Raw genomic sequence first — 21,372 nt, forward strand, 5'->3', positions numbered from 1 at the left:
ACCAGATTCTCTTGCGGCAGCCGAAAGCTCTGATTGGTTGGAACAATGTGTCATGCGTTTCTATGGAGATGAGGATCAGTATGTCTGTGCAGTAGTCCTGTTTTCATTAAACACATAATCTTTATTCCACAGATCATTCACTTGATTATTATTGATCAACATATGTTTTGCTTAATATTTTTAATCACAAATAAAGTACTTTGATTAAGTAAAAGCGTTCTTCTTCTCCTTCGGACTCTTCTCCTGGAATGTAAACAGTCTGAGGAACACCCGACCTTGGCTTTTATACACGGGTGTTACTGTGTACAGGGCAGCTGTGTGGAGCTGAAAATAATGAACTTCATAACCTTACATAGTCTTAGTTCGCGGGAAAAGCTCCCTGAGGTCCCGCACATGACATCATCCCAATGCTTCCGTGTGCAAAGCATCATGGGAAATGAAGTTTCTTGGCACTGATGTGATTATTTGCTTTTCAGAGCAATTTAAGCACAGTCATTTTGGAGAAAATCACTGCATAGTAATTTCCTCATGAGGTCAGACACTCAACACCAGCGTGTCCAGTAACATATTAATGTTACAGTTAAACAGTTTCACTTCATGTAGGCTAGGAACATTTCACCTGCCGTGGCCCGACCGCTTCTGCTCCACATGAACTTTGTGTGTAATCAAATGTCTCTACGCGTCATGCGTCTCCATATTAGAGACGGGAACAAGCGCTATTCAGCCAAAGTTTCATAATTTCATAAAAAGAACATTTTTCCAAGTGAAACATCCCTCAGAGAAACCGGATTTCCAGACCACTTCAGTGGGAGGAAATCTTATCGCATGCACCGTGGTTCTGCACTGCGCTGCAAACCCCTCTACAGATCTTCAGCTCACTGTCCACCGTGGGCGCTCCGAGCCGCGCTGAACACAGTGTCCAGTATAAAGCTCTGATGTTCTGATGGGAATCGAGTTACCTCTGCGATGTGCGTAACGATTAAAATGTCAGCTCATCTGTGCGCATCAGTGTGCGTTGGGGTAATTCTTTCAAAACAACCAACATCCTTGAGTTTATCCGTCAAAATAAACAGTCAAATGGAAATATCTGTAACCTGCCGTTTAACTGTTTTGCCTTCTTGTGAAGATTGTTGCAAAGAGAAACAACTAAACTTGATTAACCCCAGAGCCACGCGCACTGCGCTGTACGTCGTGACTGTAAATGAGGGGGAAACGATTTAATCGGATCCTTTTCTCTTCAACATGGTTTAATGTAAAGTTTCATTCAGTACAAACTTTAGTTACACCAATCTAACGAGACAGAGCCTGGATTTGTATTCTGAACAGTTTAAACATGTTTAAAACTGAGACATGCGTGACGCGTCTAAAATTCGCACCTGCTCCGCTATTATGGAAATTAAACTAACAAGATGAATAACATCAAATTATTTTAGGCACAGACAACATCCCCCACACTTTTGAAAAGCTTGCAACGCGCCTGGTCGCTCGTGTACGTCAAAGTTATCTTTCATAAGAAGATAATCAATAAAACGATTTATATAAAGATGATCCAGAAGTTGTAGCCCGTCTCTGCTACAATATTTTGATATTTTTCACCCTGTTGGTGGTTTTACTGAGCAGGTGCCACTTTTGTCATACGTTTCTTTTTAAAACATGTTTAGACTGTTCAGAATACAAATCCAGGCTCTCAGAACCAGAGCGCATGTGAGAAGGTTCCTCCCACTGAAGCGAGTGTTTTCCAAACCCGGTCTCTCAGAGACTTGTCACTTAGAAAATGTTCCCTGATTATGAAACTTTGGCTGAATAGCGCTGCTTCCTGTCTCCAATGTGGCGACACATCCAGGAGCCTGTCTGAGGAGAAGCCCAGAATCTGACATCCTCCAGCTCAGGAAGCGCCGATATGATTACGCACAAGTGTGACGCGTCAACCCGGTCTCACAGTATGACCGGGTTGGACCTGTTCAGGTTTACGCAGACAATCTTTACATTTAGAATTGGCATACAGATGTAAAATTAATGCAGTAAAATATAAAGCATTTTATTTAAATATCCATTCATTATTTTACAAGCACAGAGAGCCGCATCAGATGGATGGAAGAGCCGCATGCGGCTACAGAGCCGCCGACCCCTGTGCTAGCCTACTTTATTGACCCCAGCAATTTTTAAACCCCACTCAAGTGTATGGTTATTGTCCCCAGCAATTCTGAAAACAAACTGACGCCCTTGCTGGGACACCAGGATGGAGAAAAAAGAAACCCTAGCATCTCTGACTGCAGAGTTAAAGGATGTCAGAAGACCCTTTAGGTGCAGCAGATTGACGTGGAAGTGGGTTTTCTTCCACAAACGCTCAATTTTTCTGCATTGGCGCTTCAGGCTGCGAAGACTGTCATTAAACCAGGGAGTAGGGTTCACTGCAGGAACTGATCTGGTTCTGACAGGACAGATGTTGTCCAGAATGGAGAGGCAGTGCTCGTTAAACTGAGAAGTTAAGGAATCTGGGTCGTTATCAGAAGAACAGGGTGGAACAAAAGCAGCAGAAAAATTTCTAGCTGTGCTCTCATTAAGAAAACGAGAACTAACCATACGGCGAGCAGGAGGTGGGGACGCAGAAACTGACAAGTTAAAGAAAATGCAATGGTGACCTGAAATATAAACGTCCTCAGGACAAACACTGTCAGCATTTGGACTCAGGGTAAAAACAAGGTCCAGAGTGTGTCCCCTGGTGTGTGTGGGGCCAGAGACATGCTGGGTAAAGCTGAAGGAGTCCATAAGGCTGGAGAAATTCATGGCAAAGTGATCAAAGGGATCATCAACGTGGATGTTAAAGTCACCAACAATCACCAGTCTGGACAGCTTCACAGTGGAGGATAGAAAGTCACTAAACTCCTGAAGGAAAGAGCTGTTTGGACCAGGTGGACGATAGACCACAGCACAGTAGAATGGGTCCTTACGCCCGACTTTAATCAGCTGCAGTTCAAAGGAAGCAAAGTGACCAGAGATTGTAGAGCTACATGGAAGATGGTCTCTGAAAACAACAGCTAGGCCTCCACCACGACCAGAACCCCCGGGCTGGCTAAGAAAAGAATAACCACTCGGGCAGAGTTCAACCAGAGCAGAATAATCAGATGTTTGCTGCCAAACTTCAGTCAGAAACAGAAAATCCAGGTTTTTAGAGAATTAGATCATTGAGCAGGAAGGACTTGTTGTTAACAGAGCGGGTATTTAATAGAGCCACGCTGAGTGTGGTGGAGGAATCAGAAACTACAGAAACAGCTGGAGTTAGTGGAAGTAAATTAGCAGGGTTAGATCCACGGTGTTTATAAAAACCACTTATGGAGGGAACAGGAGGAGAAACCACTGAGGAAGGAGGATAAACTGACCTTAAAAAACTTGCACGGATGAATCGCGTCCCAACGCGGCCTGGCGGGAATGCGGAAGTGGCACTCAGGTCACCAAAGGACAAGAAGCTAGAAGGTCATGCCGATGTTTACTAGATAAACCACGCTTTAAGAGAAGTCTTATTCTCACCTGGATTCCTGCTCGTTTACCTCTTTTCCTCCGACGTTTTCCCGGGACCGGACAAACATAGCCGGAGACGGAAAGCTCGGGACCGTCGATTGGTTCCGGGCCAGTGCACCACTCAGATAAACAAACAGGGAGGTACGTCCTCGGTGCATCGTGGGCGATCGTGAACGAATGGAAGGACAAAAGAGTCTGGCGATCATAGGAGTTGGTAGCAGGGACACTACTGAAGAGGATCGCAGACAGGAGCAAGGTGGAAAAGAGGAGGTTAGTGGAGAAAAGTTTGAAAAAGTGGCCGGTGACTGCGGCTAAGCCAAGCACAGGCGCCATCTTGTTGCTGAGTGGCTTATAAGTTTTCTAACAGTTTCTATTATATCACCGTCGTTGATCCCTCCCAAAAATAATGAATCTTTATTATCCTTAATAATATGATCAAACATATTTAATTTTTTATCACAATGTGGAATTTGTTTGGCCAGACTTCTACCGACATCAGCAAAATGATTGTTAAATTCTTCAGCAACATCTTGTTTAATGCCCACAATATCACCACATTTAATTAAAAAATGTCTAGGAAATTCATTGCTATTCATTTTTTTATTGATAAGATCATTTATAATATTCCATGTCGCTTGAATATTATTTTTACTTCCTTCTAATAATGTATTATAGTGCTCCTTTTTCTGTCTTCTTATGATAGAGGTCAACATATTCTTATACTGTTTATATGTTTTTTCACTTTCACTAGTTTTTAATAGTAAATATTTCGTATATAGTACATTTTCTTTCTGCGTGTCTTTTGTAAACTCTCAGTCATCCATGGTTTTCTGTTACCATTTTTCTTCACCTGACATTTTCTAATAGGACAATGTTTTAGGACTAAACTACCTCAAATAAACGATGGTTAAACTGAGTGAGATTACATCCTTTTACATAACTTTCAAAAATGATAAATAAGCTTGCTGCAAAAGAGTGAACAAGAATGTTTTTACTGGATCTTTTTTATTGGTTTTAGGAGGAAATGCAGAAAAAAAATCTCAAGCAGAACATTACTACTGTTGGGTATTTTTATAATTGTACCTTTTTGAGGCCTAAAAGCTGCCCATTTTGTGTTATTGACACTTCATGAATCTCTGTGTTTGCCAACTGTTGCTGTTCATGAAAGGTTGAGCAGAGTAGCAGTCAAGGATGTTGATTGTGGATTTCCAAAGAAACCTCTGAACCTCTGTAACCTGAGAAGGCCCCGCCTTCTCCTCCATCCTTTGTGAATAAAGCCCTGACGAACTGGAAGCACATGGGAGTGACGTGGGGACAGCCTCGGAGGAGGTTCCTCTGCGTTAACTCTCCATTATTTTGGGGACTCAGGGTAAAATGTCTCCCTTGTTGTCATGTGTCTTATTTCAGGTTCCAGGGTTATTACCCCACATTTAATTACCTAACAATTACATTACATCATTTTCCCGTAAAAGTTTATCACAAATGTTATGAAAATAGCCGGAAGTGTGATCTCCCAACACGGAACAGAATATTTCTGCGGAAAACAATTTCTCACAACACCTGACCTCCCGGCTGACCTCACCCCTCCTCCGTGTGTGAATCATGACCGCTTCAAGATCTAACAGCACTAGCTTGCTTCCTTCAGAACTGGTAGGTTGATTAAACAGTCATAATTATAAATGTCTAATGAGCTTTGAAAGAAAAGCGTCTGGACTTCTTTGAGTTGCTTGAAGACGTTTCACCTCTCATCCGAGAGGCTTCTTCAGTTCTAAGGTCAAATGGTGGAGAGTCCCAGATTTAAACCCAGTGGGAGTTTCCCCCCGAAGAGGGAACAAAAGACCCCCTTATGATCTTCTACATAAACACATTGAGGGTGGGCGAGGGTCCTATTCAGCCAGAGTTTTGGGTGAGCTCACTGTGAAGCCTGGCCCCACCCTATCATGTGAATTCCTGAGGTCAGATGGCCGTGGGCGTTGAGGCATCTGGGAAGGGATCTCAAAACAGGATTATAGATGGCAGACAGTTGGTGTCGTAAACCACCGCCTCTGTTCAAAGATGGTTGCTCACAGTGGACATAAATGGCTTCCTTTACTCCTCTTTCAAACCATCTGTCCTCTCTGTCCAAAATGTGAACGTTGGCATCCTCGAAAGAGTGACCTTTGTCCTTTAGATTCAAATGAACTGCTGAGTCCTGTCCCATGGAGGTAGCTCTTCTATGTTGTGCCATGCGCTTGTGAAGTGGCTGTTTGGTTTCTCCGATGTAGAGGTCCGGGCATTCCTCGCTGCACTGTACAGCATACACCACATTGTTCAGTTGGTGTTTAGGAGTTTTGTCTTTCGGGTCAACCAGTTTCTGTCTGAGTGTGTTGCTGGATCTGAAGTACACTGGTATGTTGTGTTTGAAGGAAACCCTCCTGAGTTTCTCTGATACACCGGCTACATAGGGGATGACAAGGTTGTTGCGTCTGTCTTTCTTATCCTCCCTCGCTGGTGTCTGGTCTTCTTTTCTGTGCATTTTTGCTGACTTCTTAAACGCCCAATTAGGATAGCCACTTGTTTTAAGTGATTCCTTTATATGTGTGTGTTCCTTCTTTTTCCCTTCCGGCTTAGAGGGAATATGTTCTGCCCGGTGGTGTAGGGTCTTGATTACTCCAAGTTTGTGTTCCAGAGGGTGATGTGAGTCGAAGAGGAGGTACTGGTCCGTGTGTGTGGGCTTCCGGTACACTTCAGTGTTGAGGTTGCCATTTTCTTCAAGGTGCACAGCGCAGTCCAGGAAAGGCAAGCAGTTGTCCTTTATGTTTTCCCTGGTGAACTTGATGTTTTTGTCCACGGCGTTGATGTGCGTAGTGAAGGATTCCACTTCTTGTGTTTTGATTTTGACCCAGGTGCCATCCACATATCTGTACCAGTGGCTGGGTGCTCTCCCTTTAAAAGAGCCAAGAGCCTTTCTTTCCACTTCCTCCATGTAAAGGTTAGCTACAATAGGTGACACGGGGGAGCCCATGGCGCAGCCATGTTTTTGTCTGTAGAAACCTTTGTTGTATTTGAAATATGTAGTGGTGAGGCAGAGGTCTAACAGTGTAAAAATCTGATCTGGTGTGAAGTTGGTCCTGTCCTCCAAGGTGCTGTCTTCTTGTAGTCGTTTTCTGACAGTCTCCACTGCCTCCGTAGTGGGTATGCAAGCGAAGAGAGAGACTACGTCAAAGGACACCATGGTTTCATCTGGATCCAGGGTAAGTTTCTGGACCTTGTCAGTGAAGTCGGTGGAGTTCTTGATGTGGTGTGGGGTGTTCCCCACCAGAGGTGCAAGGATAGTAGCAAGGTGTTTCGCGATGTTGTAGGTGACTGAATTTATGCTACTGACAATGGGTCTGAGAGGGATCCCTTCCTTGTGGATCTTGGGAAGTCCGTAGTTGCAGGGTATGGCATCTCCTGAATAAAGGCGGTGATATGTCAGGCGGTTGATGGTTTTGTCCCTTTCAAGGCCTATCACATATCACATATCACCGCCTTTATCCAGGACACACAGACATAATTATAAATGCTTGTTTTAAGCTTTGGGCTACACAGGTTGGAAATTGATTATATGATCAAACTCATGAGTGAGCCACCGTAGCTGCAATACTTTCTCTGAACTGCATGATGCTAAAGAGTCGCATTTTTTCATCCTGATTTCAATGGATTTCACACATAGGGCCTTTAAATCTGGAGAAGGAGCTGCAAACTCCGTGCCCCTGCTCTAGGGTGACCAGATCCCAACTTGCCAAATGTGGGACAGAGACTACTCAGTGTGGGACAACGTGAAGTTCCAATGTAATGAGAAAAAAACAAAAAACAAAAGGTATATTCTGCCTTTTAGCCCAAATATCCCTGTTACATATACATAAAATTATTATTCTTGTTATCATCATATATTTCTTGTACACATTTTATTAGAATTCAACAAGAGCAAGCATACAGCAAAAGCTTTACTATTTCACAGTTCCTCTCCCGTTACAACATAACTCAGACTCTTTGGGCCTTCTGTAGTGGCTCTGATCATTTTAAAAATACAGATAGGCGCACAATAATATAAAAAAATGCAGGTTTAATCAGCTTTTCATTGAATATTTTCCACAGCAGAATGACAGTAAAAGTACCAATAATAGTTTTTAGATCTATTTATGTTTGTTTTTAATTAATTTTCTACTAAAATCAGCATCTCACTGAAAAAACATCCACTCTTTTTTGCAGTTTTTTTTTCTTCACAATTCAGAAACTAAACATTTTTTTAAACATGACAACAAATTTCTTCTAATTTTAGGTGGGAGAATAAACATTAGATTCTAATCTGTAAAAATTTGAGATCTAATCTAATAATAGTTTCTTAGAGTTACTTTTTGCCTCAAATGTCTGAGAATAAGTGATGAACGCTTCCATTTATTCTCATTATTTCTTCACTGTGCTTTAAGGGGCTCAGCGTGTACGCAGGTATCTGAAACCGCAGCACCTTGTCTGTGTTAGAACCTCCATTGTGTTTATCATGGACCTGTCTAATTACTGGAAAAGCTGCTTTTGACCTCTTCATATCAGACTCCGCACCGAGACATGAAAGAATGACTCAGAAACAACAGGAGTACCTCTGAACATGTTTAATTCATGAGTTTACAGCATTTTCTCCTCCGTGCTCACTCACGCTTGTTTTGGTGGTTCGGGCACGCTCCACACACGCTCCGGATCTGCGTTTAAGTCCTGCCTCCGTTTCATTGACAGCAACAGGCAGATTTCCCCACAGTTTCTTTTATAATATTGAAACTCAAAATATGAAACTGTCAATAATGCAGGACAGGAGTCTCAATTTGTGGGACACATGAAAAGTAATGAAAATGCGGGACGTCCCACACAAGGCGGGATATCTGGTCACCCTACCCTGCACATAGCAGTGTGAGGACCAGTGACTCCACCCCCTAGCCTATCAGTGATCGACAGCCTTTTGAATATGCATCATGGCGCCTACTCTGAGCGAACAGAACTCCTCGGCGAATGGTTCAGAAAATGTGAGCTAGAGCTGATACTAGGTACTAATGGAGACACAATCTTATCGCACAGATTGGAGTGGTGTCGGTCAAAGCAGGTACCGGTGGAACTGAGGCTTTAGGAGACTTTAGGCTACCTATATCAAATGCAGGCCATTTACCACAGAGTGTGTTGCGTGTGACTTCTTATCTTCTGTGCATGTGGGCTGTTTTGGGGCCGTGAACCATTCACACTGGGGAGTGTTTGCTGCCACATTTCAATTATAATGTGAACAACCACACCAAATTGGATTAAATCAATCAGTGTCTGTGAGCCTGCAGTTAGCGGTAGGAGCGACCATGACGATCAGCTAAAGAAATAGCCAAACAGAAGAGAACCTTCCTAGCCAATCAGAGGTGAGAAATTAATTTTCAGATTTTACGGCCAACAGCCAGTCAGAGGCGAGAAAGGCGGGACCTTTCTATAACATCTACAGTTTTCACATTATTGGTTTTAGATCAGTCAGCAGCAGAGATATGAAATAGGTCAAGCAAAAAAAACAATGATTCATGGTCGTGTTCTGGTTCTACCTCCAGAGGCCAACGGCACGGCGGAGGCGAGACGCACGGGACTGCGCGATCGGGGCAAGTGAGTAACAAGGACTGGGTTTAGAAAACTGAACCAAACTCATCTGGGTCTGAACTGTTCCTGCGCCTCGTCATTAGTGCAAACCGAACCGGAACATGAAATAATGCATGATTATGGTGTTTTTCGCAGTGATAGCGTTAAAATAACGGCATTAGTAATGGTTGTTTTTTCAGTCAAAGCAGTATTACTTGTATCTTGGTGTAGTTTGGTTTGGTATTTTGCTGTGTTGAACTTCACATTTACCATCGTTGATGATTTTTGGTGTTACCAATTAATGCAACAGTAACGGCTTGCTAGATAGATGGGTGACATTAGAAGTAATAATAAGTTCAGTACAGCATTTTACTTGCATAGATTGTACTTTAAGATTCATTTGGTTAACGGTTAGTTTTAGTATTTAATCATTTATTTCTGGAAATTTTCATCAAAATGTTGTTGAAAATGAATTCAGTGATGCCCAGTTGTTGAAAAATATTGGTGGCTTTGTAACATATAACCATAAAAATCAGGTCTAAAATACATGGGAGTGGGTCTAAGGGTGTTTCTCAATGCCAAGGAACCTCAAATTTATGTCTTGGCCCCGCCCCAGTTGCCTAGAAAATACGTCATCAGGAACCGCCAAGACGTGTTCATGTTCTACTGAAGCATGTGTTCTCCATTTGTTAACCGTTTAGCTAGCTGAGCAAGGACACAAGGGAGGTGTCTTGTAGTCTAGCCTTGGTCAAAAATTTCCCAAAATACACTGCTGTATTTTCAAAAGGATGGGGGATCAGAAGCCGGCAGCTACTTCTGGTGCAAATTTCAAGTTTAAAAGTAAGTCAACTCATTTAAAATGTTTTTTTTTAGATTCAAAGTCGTTATCTATTGTTGGCTAGTTGCTTTGTAGTTGCAGCTTCGGTGGCTCGCGGGTAGTGACCTGCTTATATATTTAATTTGGCAAATACGGACACAATTTAAAAAGTGAAAGGCTCGTTATATATTTATATTGAAACTTATACGTATAAAATATAACGTTCTGTCCCGTGTCACATGATGTTACATGACCGCCGTGGAAGCTGCGGTCACTTGATGCAAGTCTGATCCATTTAACCACTTTCTTGGACCAAGGAAGGACAGTGTCCTTGCAAGCAAGGTTCCTGGCCTCGCAAAACAAGCAAGGCCAGACGCCTTGACACTGAGAAACACCCTAAGTCTCTGGGTGACGCCATATTATATGCCATATTTCCTTCTGCGGAAAAGAGGGCAAAGTGCATTTACTGATTTGTAACAAATGGTTAAAAAACTTTCTCCATTCTTAAATGTTGTTGTTTTTACAAATTTACCTCTTCTCTAGTTGCCAGTGATGAAAAGCAGTCTGATGTGCTTGTTATTTTTGCTTAAATTTGTCCCCCACCCCCACCCCCCCAGGGCATTTTGGCCCTAATGGGTATCTGTTGGTAAGGTCTCACTCCAACACAAAAATACTGCTTGCTTGCAATGGTTTGGGTATCTACTGGCCCCAATCGCCAGGAAAAATACACACTGTCACTTTAACCACAGGTAGCCTCACAGTCTTTTATTGTGAAGGGCTCGCCGGATGTAGCCTGTAACCAGTGTTCCGCCGGTGAACCTAACCAGGCTTTTCTCCACCGACACAGCCGACTAATCTGCCGCCTGTCCGCCGAGTCAGAGCCGCGGTGTTTTTGCAACCTAGATAATGTCGGATTTCGATGAGTTTGAGAAACAGCTGAGCGAGAATCGACAAGGTTAGTTTCCGCTGTCCGTAAACCCGGCGTCAGTGTCCCGGTTCGGTGTCCAAGCTAGCAGCGTAACGGTTAGCCCGGTCATTTAACCGGTGGTCATTTATGAATGAATTACGAGACAGGACTGGCTTCTCAGGTGGCATCCTCAGGCCGTGTTGACACGAATAACTCAGATTCGTTTTCATTTTGGAGCTTCTAACTAACATAAATCATCCCATAAATAAATAAAAAATAAAATGTACCGGAGTGAGAAAACCCAAAGCTTTTTGCATTGATCACAATCATATTAATGAAAGTTATGTGTGACCTGACTTAACTTATTTGCAGCTGCAGCACATCAAATTATGTTAAATTAATTAGGATATTATTTTTACACCTCAAATAAAATGTTATAATTTTCATATATTATTATTTCCTGGCCAGGGGGTGTGCTGTTATCAGATGTGTTTTCAGACTGAATATCAGTAACTTTTAGATCTGATCCTTAATTAATGATAAAAATAACTGAAATTTAAAATCTAAACTGAGATAATGAAACAAAGAAACTGACTTAAAACATGGCCTTTAATCAGATCTTCTCTCTGGTAGCAGACCAGATCTATTCCTATTGATTTGTTTAAAGGTCTCAAGACCAAGAAAAACAGCCTCAATAAACCACGAGATTCCTCACAGAATAATAAACACAGAAGAGTTAAACCAGAGAATTGATCCAGTTCTAATAATTAAAAATAATAACTGTAGATACGTGAAGGGCACCCTATTCAGGATCTAGAAACAGCTATGAATGAGTGAATAATGCTAGTTACAGAGTAGACCATGAACGTAGTTTTGACTTTAAAAGTGGGGGGACGCAACCGGCATGGGGTGGGGTGGGGGTCTTTACAGTAAATATACAAAAATATGTATAAAACTACAGCCCAGAGGCTCTTTTATTCAATGCCAGGAATGCAGAACTGTCAAGTACACAGGTGGTAGAAACGACCAATCACACGTTAGCAAGTATCAGCAGAGCCAATAGATGAGCTCAGGGACGGTTCTAATTAGAAACAGGCTTCAACTCAAGTGGCTGTTTTTCCTATGGTTCTAGTGCTCCACCAGTGTCTATTTAATATATTTAATATTTGTTTTGGGACGGTAAAAAGTGAAGGGGACAAAAATAGACTTTGGAAAAAGTGTCTCCCAGTCCCCCAAAACTACATCCATTGAGTCGACATGTTGAAAGGATTACTATCCCAGAGGACTAAGATGTATAATTTTTGACAATTGTTTTGTGTTTTTACTAATAAAATAACTTCTTGTTTACTTTCAACCTTTAGTATTTAATGGCAGTCAGGATTTTATAGTGGCATTGATCAGTAAACACAACAAACACCATGTTGAAGCATAAAGGTGTCCATATGTGCTCTTGGCACCAGGATAACTTAGGCCGCAGTTCGATGTTTGACTTTGTTGTTGTTTCATCTGATCTGCGGCCGCATGTCTTGAACACTCGGGTGAAGAGAGGGGTGAAGCTGTCAATTGACCACTACCTGGTGGTGAGTTGGCTTCGATGGAGGGGAGGAAGCTGGTCAGACCTGGCAGGCCCAAACATATTGTGAGGGTCTCCTGGGAACATCTGGTAGTCTCTTGTCAGAAGGAGCTTCAATTCCCACCTCTGACAGAACTTCAAACATGTCCCGAGGGAAGCGGGGGACATTGAGTCCGAGTGGGCCATTGTTTCATGATTCTATTGTTGAGGCGGCTGACCGGAGCTGCGGCCGCATGGTTGTTGCCTGCCGTGGTGGCATCTCCTGAACACACTGGTTGACACCGGCGGTTAGGGATGCTGTCAAGCTGAAGAAAGAGTCCTAGGTCTTTTTAGCCTGTGGGACTCCAGAGGCAGCTGATGGATACTGGCAGTCTTAAGTGGAAAGCGGCTCGGGTGGTCGCGTAGGCAAAACCCAGGTGTGGGAGGAATTTGGTGAGACCATGGAGCAAGACTTTCATATGGCTTCAAGGAGATTCTGGTCAACCATCCGGCGTCTCAGGAGGGGAAATCAGTGCGCTACCAACACTGGTCACAGGCCCCCAATCTCTGGGGCTGAGGTCACTGACGTGGTCAAAAAAACTCCTCAGTGGCAAAGTCCCGGGGGTGGATGAAATCTGCCCAGAGTTCCTTAAGGCTCTGGATGTTGTGGGGCTGTGTTGGTGGACGTGGCTTTGCAGTATCATGTGGACGTCGGGGGCAGTTCCACTGGATTGGCAGACTGGGGTGGTGGTCCCCCTATTTAAAAAGGGGGACCGCAGAGTGTGTTCCAATTATAGAAGGTTCACTCTTCTGAGCCTCCCTGGTAAGGTTTTTTCAGGGGTTCTGGAGAGGAGGGTCCATCGGATTGTTGAACCTCAGGTTCAGGAAGAACAGTGTGGTTTTCGTCCTGGCCGTGGAACACTGGACCAGCTCTATACCCTTAGGGGGATCCTGGGGGTTGGTGGGAGTTTGTTCAACCAGTCTACATGTGTTTTGTGGATTTGGAGAAGGTGTGCGACCGCGTCCCCCGGGGGGCCCTGTGGGGGTGCTCCGGGAGTATGGGGTACCAGGCCCTCTGATACGGGCTGTTAGGTCCCTGTATGACCGGTGTCAGAGCTTGGTCCGCATTGCCGGCAGTAAGTCGGGCTTGTTTCCAGTGAGAGTTGGACTCCGCCAAGGCTGCCCTTTGTCACTGAGTCTGTTCATAACTTTTATGGACAGGATTTCTAGGAGCAGCCAAGGTGCTGAAGGGATCCGTTTTGGTGACCTAAGGATCAGGTCTCTGCTTTTTGTGGATGATGTGGTCCTGTTGTCTTTATGCAACAGCGATCTCCATTATTCGCTGGACCGGTTTGCAGCCAAGTGTGAAGCAGCTGGGATGAGAATCAGCTCCTCTAAATCCGAGACCATGGTCTTAAATCGGAAAAGGGTAGAATGGCTTCTCCAGGTCAGGGACGACCTGCCACAAGTGGAGGAGTTTAAGTACCTTTGTGGTCTTGTTCACAAATGAGGGAAAACTGGAGAGTAAGATCGATAGGCGGATTGGTGCTGCATCTGCAGTGATGCGGGCGTTGTACCGGTCTGTCATGTTGAAGAGAGAGCTGAGTCAGAAGGCGAAGCTCTCGAGTTACCGGTCATTCTACGTTCCTACCCTCACCTATGGTCATGAGCTTTGGGTAGTGACTGAAAGAAAGAGATCGCGGATACAAGCGGCTGAAATGAGTTTTCTCCGCAGGGTGGCTGGACTCTCCCCTAAAGATGGAGTGAGAAGCTCGGTCATCCGGGAGGGCTCGGAGTAGACCCGCTGCTCCTCCATGTCGAGAGGAGCCAGTTGAGGTGGCTTGGGCATCTGGTCAGAATGCCTCCCTGGTGAGGTTTTCCGGATGCCTCCCTGGTGAGGTTTTCCGGACACATCCAACTGGGAGAAGACCAAAGGGAAGACCCAGGACACGGTGGAGGGACTATGTCTCTCAGCTGGCCAGGGAACGCCTTGGGATTCCTCCAGAGGAGCTGGCCCGTGTAGCTGGGGAGAGAGAAATCTGGGTGTCTTGGCTTGAGCTGCTGCCCCTGCGACCTGACTCTGGATAAGCGGCTGAAAATGGATGGATGGATGGAGTTTCAGAGAGATAGGTGGGGTGATGTGTATTTGTTTAGTCATGTGACAGTGATTGTAATCATCTCAGAAGCGTAAATGTGTGTGTTGTTTTTACATAATAATGTAAATTTAGCTTGAATCATACTATACAAAATCTGATGATTTTTGAAGCATTAATGTCAGTATGTCGGTATCGGCAAATATCGGTTATCGGCCATGACAGTGGAATTACTATCGAATATCGGTATCGGCCCAAAAACTTTATAATGGTGCATCACTAACTTGAACCCAATAGTCTAACAAATCACAGAGTCAGCCACCTGAGTTTTCTGTCTTTCCTTAGTAATCATTCCCAGTGTTAAGTTTCTCTAGTATTCATAAAACAACCACACCCTGAGTGCTTTCACATCACTCCTAGACATTTGTAATGTCAGTCTTATTATTTGACCTTTCCTTCACAGAGCGGGAAAGAGAGAGGCACAAAAAGCGGAGTCGTAGCGAATCTCCCGAACGAGGAGACAAGCACCGCAGCTGGAGCAAAGATCGAGGAAGTCGAAGTCGAGAGAAGAGGAGCCGGAGCCGGGACCGAAAGAGCCGGGACCGTCGCAGCTCCTCCCGCGACCACAAGAAGCACAGGTCAGGTGGTCCGAGGCCTCTCGGTTCCATCAGCAGGAATTAATTCTGATTCTGTAAGGTCAGGACCAACAGAGAGCCTCCATGCACATGCACTCAAAGCGTTAAGGATTGGCTACATACAGTATATATTACATGATCAATAAGGTGTGATGTTCCATATAAATATAAAATATCAATTTGATTGGTCTTTGAATGTTTAATCAGAAGAGTTTCTTTGACTTATTCAGGGAACATACACACTTCATATTAATTCAGACAGTCAAGAATATAGTTATAAAAATTATTTTAATTCTATTTTCCTAAACTAAATGGTTATAAATGACAGATGATGAATGGAATGATGGAATGTGAGCTAGATGTTTTAGCAAAATCTTTCTTAAGTATCTGAGAGAGCTTGTGGAGTCTGGCTTGTAAAATCAGTTTGGCTGTATAGTTTGATAAGCTAAAATTTATTTATAAAACCATCCGACGCAATTTGTACCGACTCTATGCACCCTTGTGTGAAGATCCTCATGCGATCCAGGGGGTCAGGAGGTCGAGATGGACACTGGCGATGGTGTGGACCTGTGGCGCCGGAGCTCGTAGGCAGCTTTTTATACTTTAAGACAGAGAGGAAATTATCTCTGTCTGGCCCCAAAACAATTTCTAATCTGAATCTGGTGCCCTTGAGCCTGTGAGGCTGCAACGAATACTCCCCCCTCAGAAAAAATGTGGAATGCTGCCGTCGCTACGGCAACTCTGTCTCCTATCCCAGCCTGGGCAGGACTGTGGGCTGCGAAGGCCACCGAATTGTTCCAGGAGTCACTGTGCTAGGGCTGGGCGATATGGCAAAAATAGAAATCACGATTTTTCCAATATTTTATCACGATTTCGATTTTATCACGATTTTTTATCCATGAATAGCATAACTTCAATTGCGTATTAAAGAAGAGAAACATTGAATAAATAAACATTTATTCATATTAGGGATAATCAGCACAGTGCTAACACACTTATATTTTAAACTCACACCAGAGATGATAAAAGCCCTGAGAGAAACAATTACAAAAATCAGTTTTTCTCGTTTTTCAAGTAACTTAACATAAATTAAAATCGTAAACATGTTTAAAGTGCAAACATGTCAATTGCAAACGTATTGTGCAAACATTAACTTGTTCAAAATACTATGTAGCTCCCAGTTGCTCTTGTAGTGGATAGTTAAGCTCAAATACGGCTCTGATGTGCGGCTGGACCAGAGATCGCTTGTGGTAGCAAAAAACTGCGCATTCTGAATATTTTCTGCAACTCTCACTTTGCATTCAGCGTACATGCGTGGAATGGCGGTGTTCGAAAAATACTTGTGGCTGGAAAACTCGTAGCACGGATCCAATGTTTTTATCATTTTCTTAAATCCCGCTCCTACTGTTCGCACGGGACACAAATCTTTAACCAAGAGGTACGCCACTGCATCGGTCACGCTGTTCCACCGTCTGCTGTCTCTGTCGTAGGGAGTGAGTTTTGTGAGTGTTTATGTTAGCGTTTGCTGCCTGGAAGAAGCACTAGCCGCTGCCGCTGTAAAATGGTAAATGGCCTGTATTTGATATAGCGCCTTCTAGAGTCCTGGAACCCCCCAAGGTGCTTTACAACACAATCAGTCATTCACCCATTCACACACACATTCACACACTGGTGGGGATGAGCTACAATGTAGCCACAGCTGCCCTGGGGTGCACTGACAGAGGCGAGGCTGCCGAGCACTGGCGTCACCGGTCCCTCCGACCACCACCAGCAGGCAACGTGGGTTAATTGTCTTGCCCAAGGACACAACGACAGCGACAGACTGAGCGGGGCTCGAACCTGCAACCTTCCGGTTACGGGGCGAGCACTTAACTCCTGTGCCACCGTCGCCCCTGCTGTAGCCGCAGGATTTTTAGCTTTAGCTGCCAGCTGGCTGTCATTGTGTTGTTTGGGATGGCTTCTTTTCAGGTGATTAAACACGTTTGTGGTGTTGCATCACTTGCCTTGACGCTCTACTTGCAAATGACGTTTCGCTGCTCTTTGTCGTCTGGTGAAAAACCAAACCAGTTCCATATAACGGACGAGGCGTTCCTCTTCAGAACGAAAACCTCGTTGTCGCTCTCAGCCGCGGCCGAAGCCATGTTTGTTCACACACAGGTGAAAACAAGCGGGGCGCTAATATATTACAGTGACTCACTCTGATTGGTTAAGGGTCAAACAAAGGCGTGTCATTCACCTGAGGTAAGTTCCCTTTTCATTCAGAGGCAGAATTTCAACAGCAGAGCTGTGAATCGTGATAAAACGGTCTCTCAAAAATGACAGACCGTCAGATGTGTAGATCGTAAAACGGTCTAAAATCCTCATATCGCCCAGCCCTACACTGTGCCCTCCAAGCCTCAATGACCTCCCTCCCCTGTCCAGACTGAGGTGAAGAGCGCTGCTTATTGTGGCTGCAGGAACTGATGTGTGGAGAGTCCCAAACCCACCACCCCACCTAGTGGACACTTATGTTGTGTGTTGTCTGAAGTCTGTTGCATTTCTGTTGAGGTGTTTTTTTGCAGAGCAAAGCTGCCCTCCCTGTGGAGGGTAACTCTGAAGTGCCTTTTTTTGCCTCCACCTGACTCAACCCTCATACAAACCCTCTGATCTCTATTAAGGTAGCGCGACTCGGGTTGCGAATGACCACAGTCACCAATTCTTGTCATGTGTCTTTGCCTATGTATGTTTGTCTGATCTCTGAATTGTGTGTACTGAAACTCTAATTTCCCTCTGGGATTAATAAAGTATCTTTGAATTGAATTGAATTTTGAATTTACAATAACTCACATTAACTTCAAATGCATCTGTTCTATGAGTTTTAACTGTACTCATTAGTTGTGCTGTTTGTAAGTGAATTTATTTTTGCTCTTGCCCCATAGATTTTATGTTTTCATGGAAATTGTTTTCTTTTTTTTTATCTGCATTGAATCATCTATGGAGGATCCACTTTTAAACGAGATGGTTCAACTCAAGTGGTTAATCCTCCTAAAACATAAATAATTAAATAAAAAAAAATTAATTTAATTAAATAAACGGAGCTTCTAAAGGCCCAAAATGTCTAAAATATGTTCAGTTTTTCTCCTGCTTGTTAAAGATTTAATAGAGACTATCTGTACAAAACTGACTTCAGGCAAACATGATCAATTCTCACTCGCATAAAAGACTGAGGATTAAAGTCTTTAATTTTTTAAATACATTTGGAAAAAAATCTGATCATCACAACAAGGAGTTAAACAAAATGACTAATTGAGGGATAATTTAGTAAAACTTTAACCCACTCCATCCATCCATCCATCCATCCATCCATTTTTGACCTCTCATCTGTGTTTGGGTCGTGGGGGCAGCAGACTAAGCCAAGAGGCCCAGATTTCCCTCTCCACAGCTACTTGGGCTAGCTTCTCCGGAGGAATCCCAAGGCGTTCCCTGGCCTGCCAAGAGACATAGTCCCTCCAGCGTGTCCTGAATCTTTCTTTAGGTCTCCTCTCGGTTGGACGTGCCCGGAAAACCTCGCCAGGGAGGCGTCCAGGAGGCATCCTGACCAGATGCCCGAGCCACCTCAACTGGCTCCTCTTGATGTGGAGGAGCAGCGGGTCTACTCCGAGCCCCTCCCAGATAACCGAGCTTCTCATCCTATCTCTAAGGGAGAGTCCAGCCTCTCTGTGGAGAAAACTCATTTCGGCCGCTTGTATCCGCGATCTCGTTGTTTCGGTCACTACCCAAAGCTCATGACCATAGGTGAGGGTAGGAACGTAGATCGACCGGTAAATCGAGAGCTTCGCCTTCTGACTCAGCTCTCTCTTCACCACGACAGACCGGTACAACGCCCGCATCGCTGCAGACGCAGCACCAATCCACCTATCGATCTCACGCTCCAGTTTCCCCTCACTTGTGAACAAGACCCCGAGATACTTAAACTCCGGAGACCTGAACCTGTACTTGATGTGATTTAAAAGACAAAATACATGTAACTATTACAGAGAGTAGTCTACTCTCATTAACAGAAACAAAATTACAAATATTAAAATAAAATGAAAATTAAGTTAAATGAAGCCATTGTCAAATTTCCTATAAAAAAAGAAAGAAAACACATTTTTTAAGTCTATATGAAAATCATGTGTCTATAAATAACAAAAAGGTCTAAGGTGAAGATGATAAAATGTTAAAAGTGCAAAGAGCCACTGTCCACATATGTGAGACCAAGACTAACAGCAGACCTACACAATCACCAAGCTGCAGCCAAAGTGAACCACAGGTTCTCTCCTAATGAGCAGCTGTTTGGTTTCCTGAAGCTTTTCAATCAATCAATCAATCAATCAATCAAAGCTTTATTTATAAAGCATCTTCTGCAACCCTGTCAGGAAGCCCAAAGCGCTGAACACGGTACAGTTGTAAGTAAATATATTGAATGAATCAACAATAAAAGAAATTCAAATTACAAAATACAAATTACAAAGTACAAAATGGAAATTACAAGATAGATGAAACAGTCTGGTAAAGGACAAATGTGTGAAACACATTTGGATTGAGTGTACCAATGAAAACTGTGGAATGGATTCAACATAAAAGAGGGCCAAAATCAAACATGTTCTGGAAACGCCAAGCGGAGGAGGTGTGTTTTTAGGTGATTCTTAAAGACTGGCAGAGAAGGGGACAGCCTAACTGAGGGTGGCAACTGGTTCCAGAGTAACGGTGCTAGGACTGAGAAAGCCCGGTCCCCACGGGTACGACACCTAGACCGAGGGACAGCGAGCAGGCCTTGGTCAGAGGAGCGCAGAGCGCGTGATGGGGAGTGTTTGTTAAGGAGTGTGGCCAGATAGGGGGGAGCACCACCCTGGAAGAAATGATAGACAAAGACGAGGATTTTGAATTGTGAGCGATAGCAAATCAGAAGCCAGTGCAGGGAGGCCAGAACTGGACTGATGTGGTCCCGTTTCCTGGTCCCAGTCAGGAACCTGGCAGCGCTGTTCTGCACAACCTGTAGGCGACGCAGTGTTGACTGACACAACCCTGCATAGAGAGAGTTGCAGTAATCAAGCCGAGAAATTACAGAGGCATGGAGTACCCGCTCCAGGTGGGCTCTCGACAGCATATGCTTGATTTTAGCAAGGCATCTCAGGTGAAAGAAACTGGACCGGATCACAGAATTGATGTGAGCATCAAATTTAAGTCCTACATCAAGTTTCACCCCCAAACTGGTAACAACTGGTTTTGAGTAGGGAGAAAGAGGGCCAAGATCAGCATAACGATCCACATTCCTGCTGTAGGGGTGAAAAACAATGAGCTCTGCTTTTGGTGTTTGGTTAGTGACATCATCACATTAAAATGAAAAAGCCAAGATGAGTAGATAATGTTTTTATTTGTTTATTCTCTGCATGTAGTCACTCTCCAAGGCGAACCAGAAAGAAAAGAATCTGTAAATACTGGGACGTCCCTCCTCCAGGATTTGAACACATCACACCGATGCAGTACAAAGCTATGCAAGGTACTCATCAGGTCCTCCTAACTTGTTGTGAGCTTCAACCTGTGCTACTGCTACTGTTGTCTAAATGAAGCATGTCTTTGGATTTGAGTTCCACCTCCTGATTACTTTTGCTTTCTTTGTTTCCTGAATGATTTCAACTAGTCGGTTATGAGTAAAAACCACGTCCACCTTCACAGATCAAACTGTTACTTGGTCACCAACGCGGCTGGAAAACAGATAAATCCCTTTAAAATGAACATCAAAGATTCATCATCTGGAAAACATTCGGATCAGATTAGTTCCTAAAGAAACCAGCGGTTTGAGAAGCTGTGAACCTGGTTCAGAAACAAAACGTGACCTTTACACTTCTTACATGCACAAGAAGAACCAGAAATAGATTTGAAGGGTCAAAGTTCACATGGAGTTGTGTCTAGAGCTGTAGATAAAAATATTGACTTTAAAGAAAATAAACACTGAATGTAGTCTTCACATTAAAAGGCCTGTGTAGTGCTGTCTTACACCTTCCAGAGCAAAGAGAGGCAAACTACATGATAATATAACCATTGGCCAGCCTCCCTGCTCGGCTAGGAATTTTTAAAAGCTCTCCGTCCTCTTCTGGAGCTCAACACGGACTTTCCTGACCTGGTTCCAACACCGATCTGGGCTCCAGGAGCCCACATGTATCTTTCAAAACTCCCCCAGGGGGCTCTGGAGGATAGGAGGCACGTTGAAC

General features: G+C 43.9%; 2 protein-coding genes across 2 annotated transcripts in view; one reads left to right on the plus strand and one right to left on the minus strand.

The window, feature by feature from the left end:
* Window positions 1–4,685: 4,685 nt before the first annotated feature.
* On the minus strand, window positions 4,686–9,408 carry LOC107395929 (uncharacterized). Its single transcript, XM_015975396.3, has 2 exons — window positions 9,351–9,408; window positions 4,686–7,005 (listed from the first exon to the last, which is right to left on the minus strand). Exons 1-2 carry the CDS (start codon window positions 9,406–9,408, stop codon window positions 5,432–5,434), a joined length of 1,632 nt encoding a protein of 543 aa, XP_015830882.3. The 3' UTR covers window positions 4,686–5,431.
* Window positions 9,409–10,742: 1,334 nt separating this feature from the next.
* The window catches only part of LOC107395930 (splicing factor U2AF 65 kDa subunit), a 29,772-nt gene continuing 19,142 nt past the window's right edge, over window positions 10,743–21,372 (plus strand). The window contains exons 1-3 of the mRNA XM_015975397.3: window positions 10,743–10,907; window positions 14,968–15,142; window positions 20,557–20,660. Coding sequence (XP_015830883.1) covers window positions 10,859–10,907; window positions 14,968–15,142; window positions 20,557–20,660 — 328 coding nt within the window. The 5' untranslated portion in view covers window positions 10,743–10,858. The remainder of the gene's footprint in view (window positions 10,908–14,967; window positions 15,143–20,556; window positions 20,661–21,372) is intronic.

Source organism: Nothobranchius furzeri, chromosome 5 (genome assembly GCF_043380555.1).
Source record: "Nothobranchius furzeri strain GRZ-AD chromosome 5, NfurGRZ-RIMD1, whole genome shotgun sequence".
NCBI lineage: Eukaryota > Metazoa > Chordata > Actinopteri > Cyprinodontiformes > Nothobranchiidae > Nothobranchius > Nothobranchius furzeri.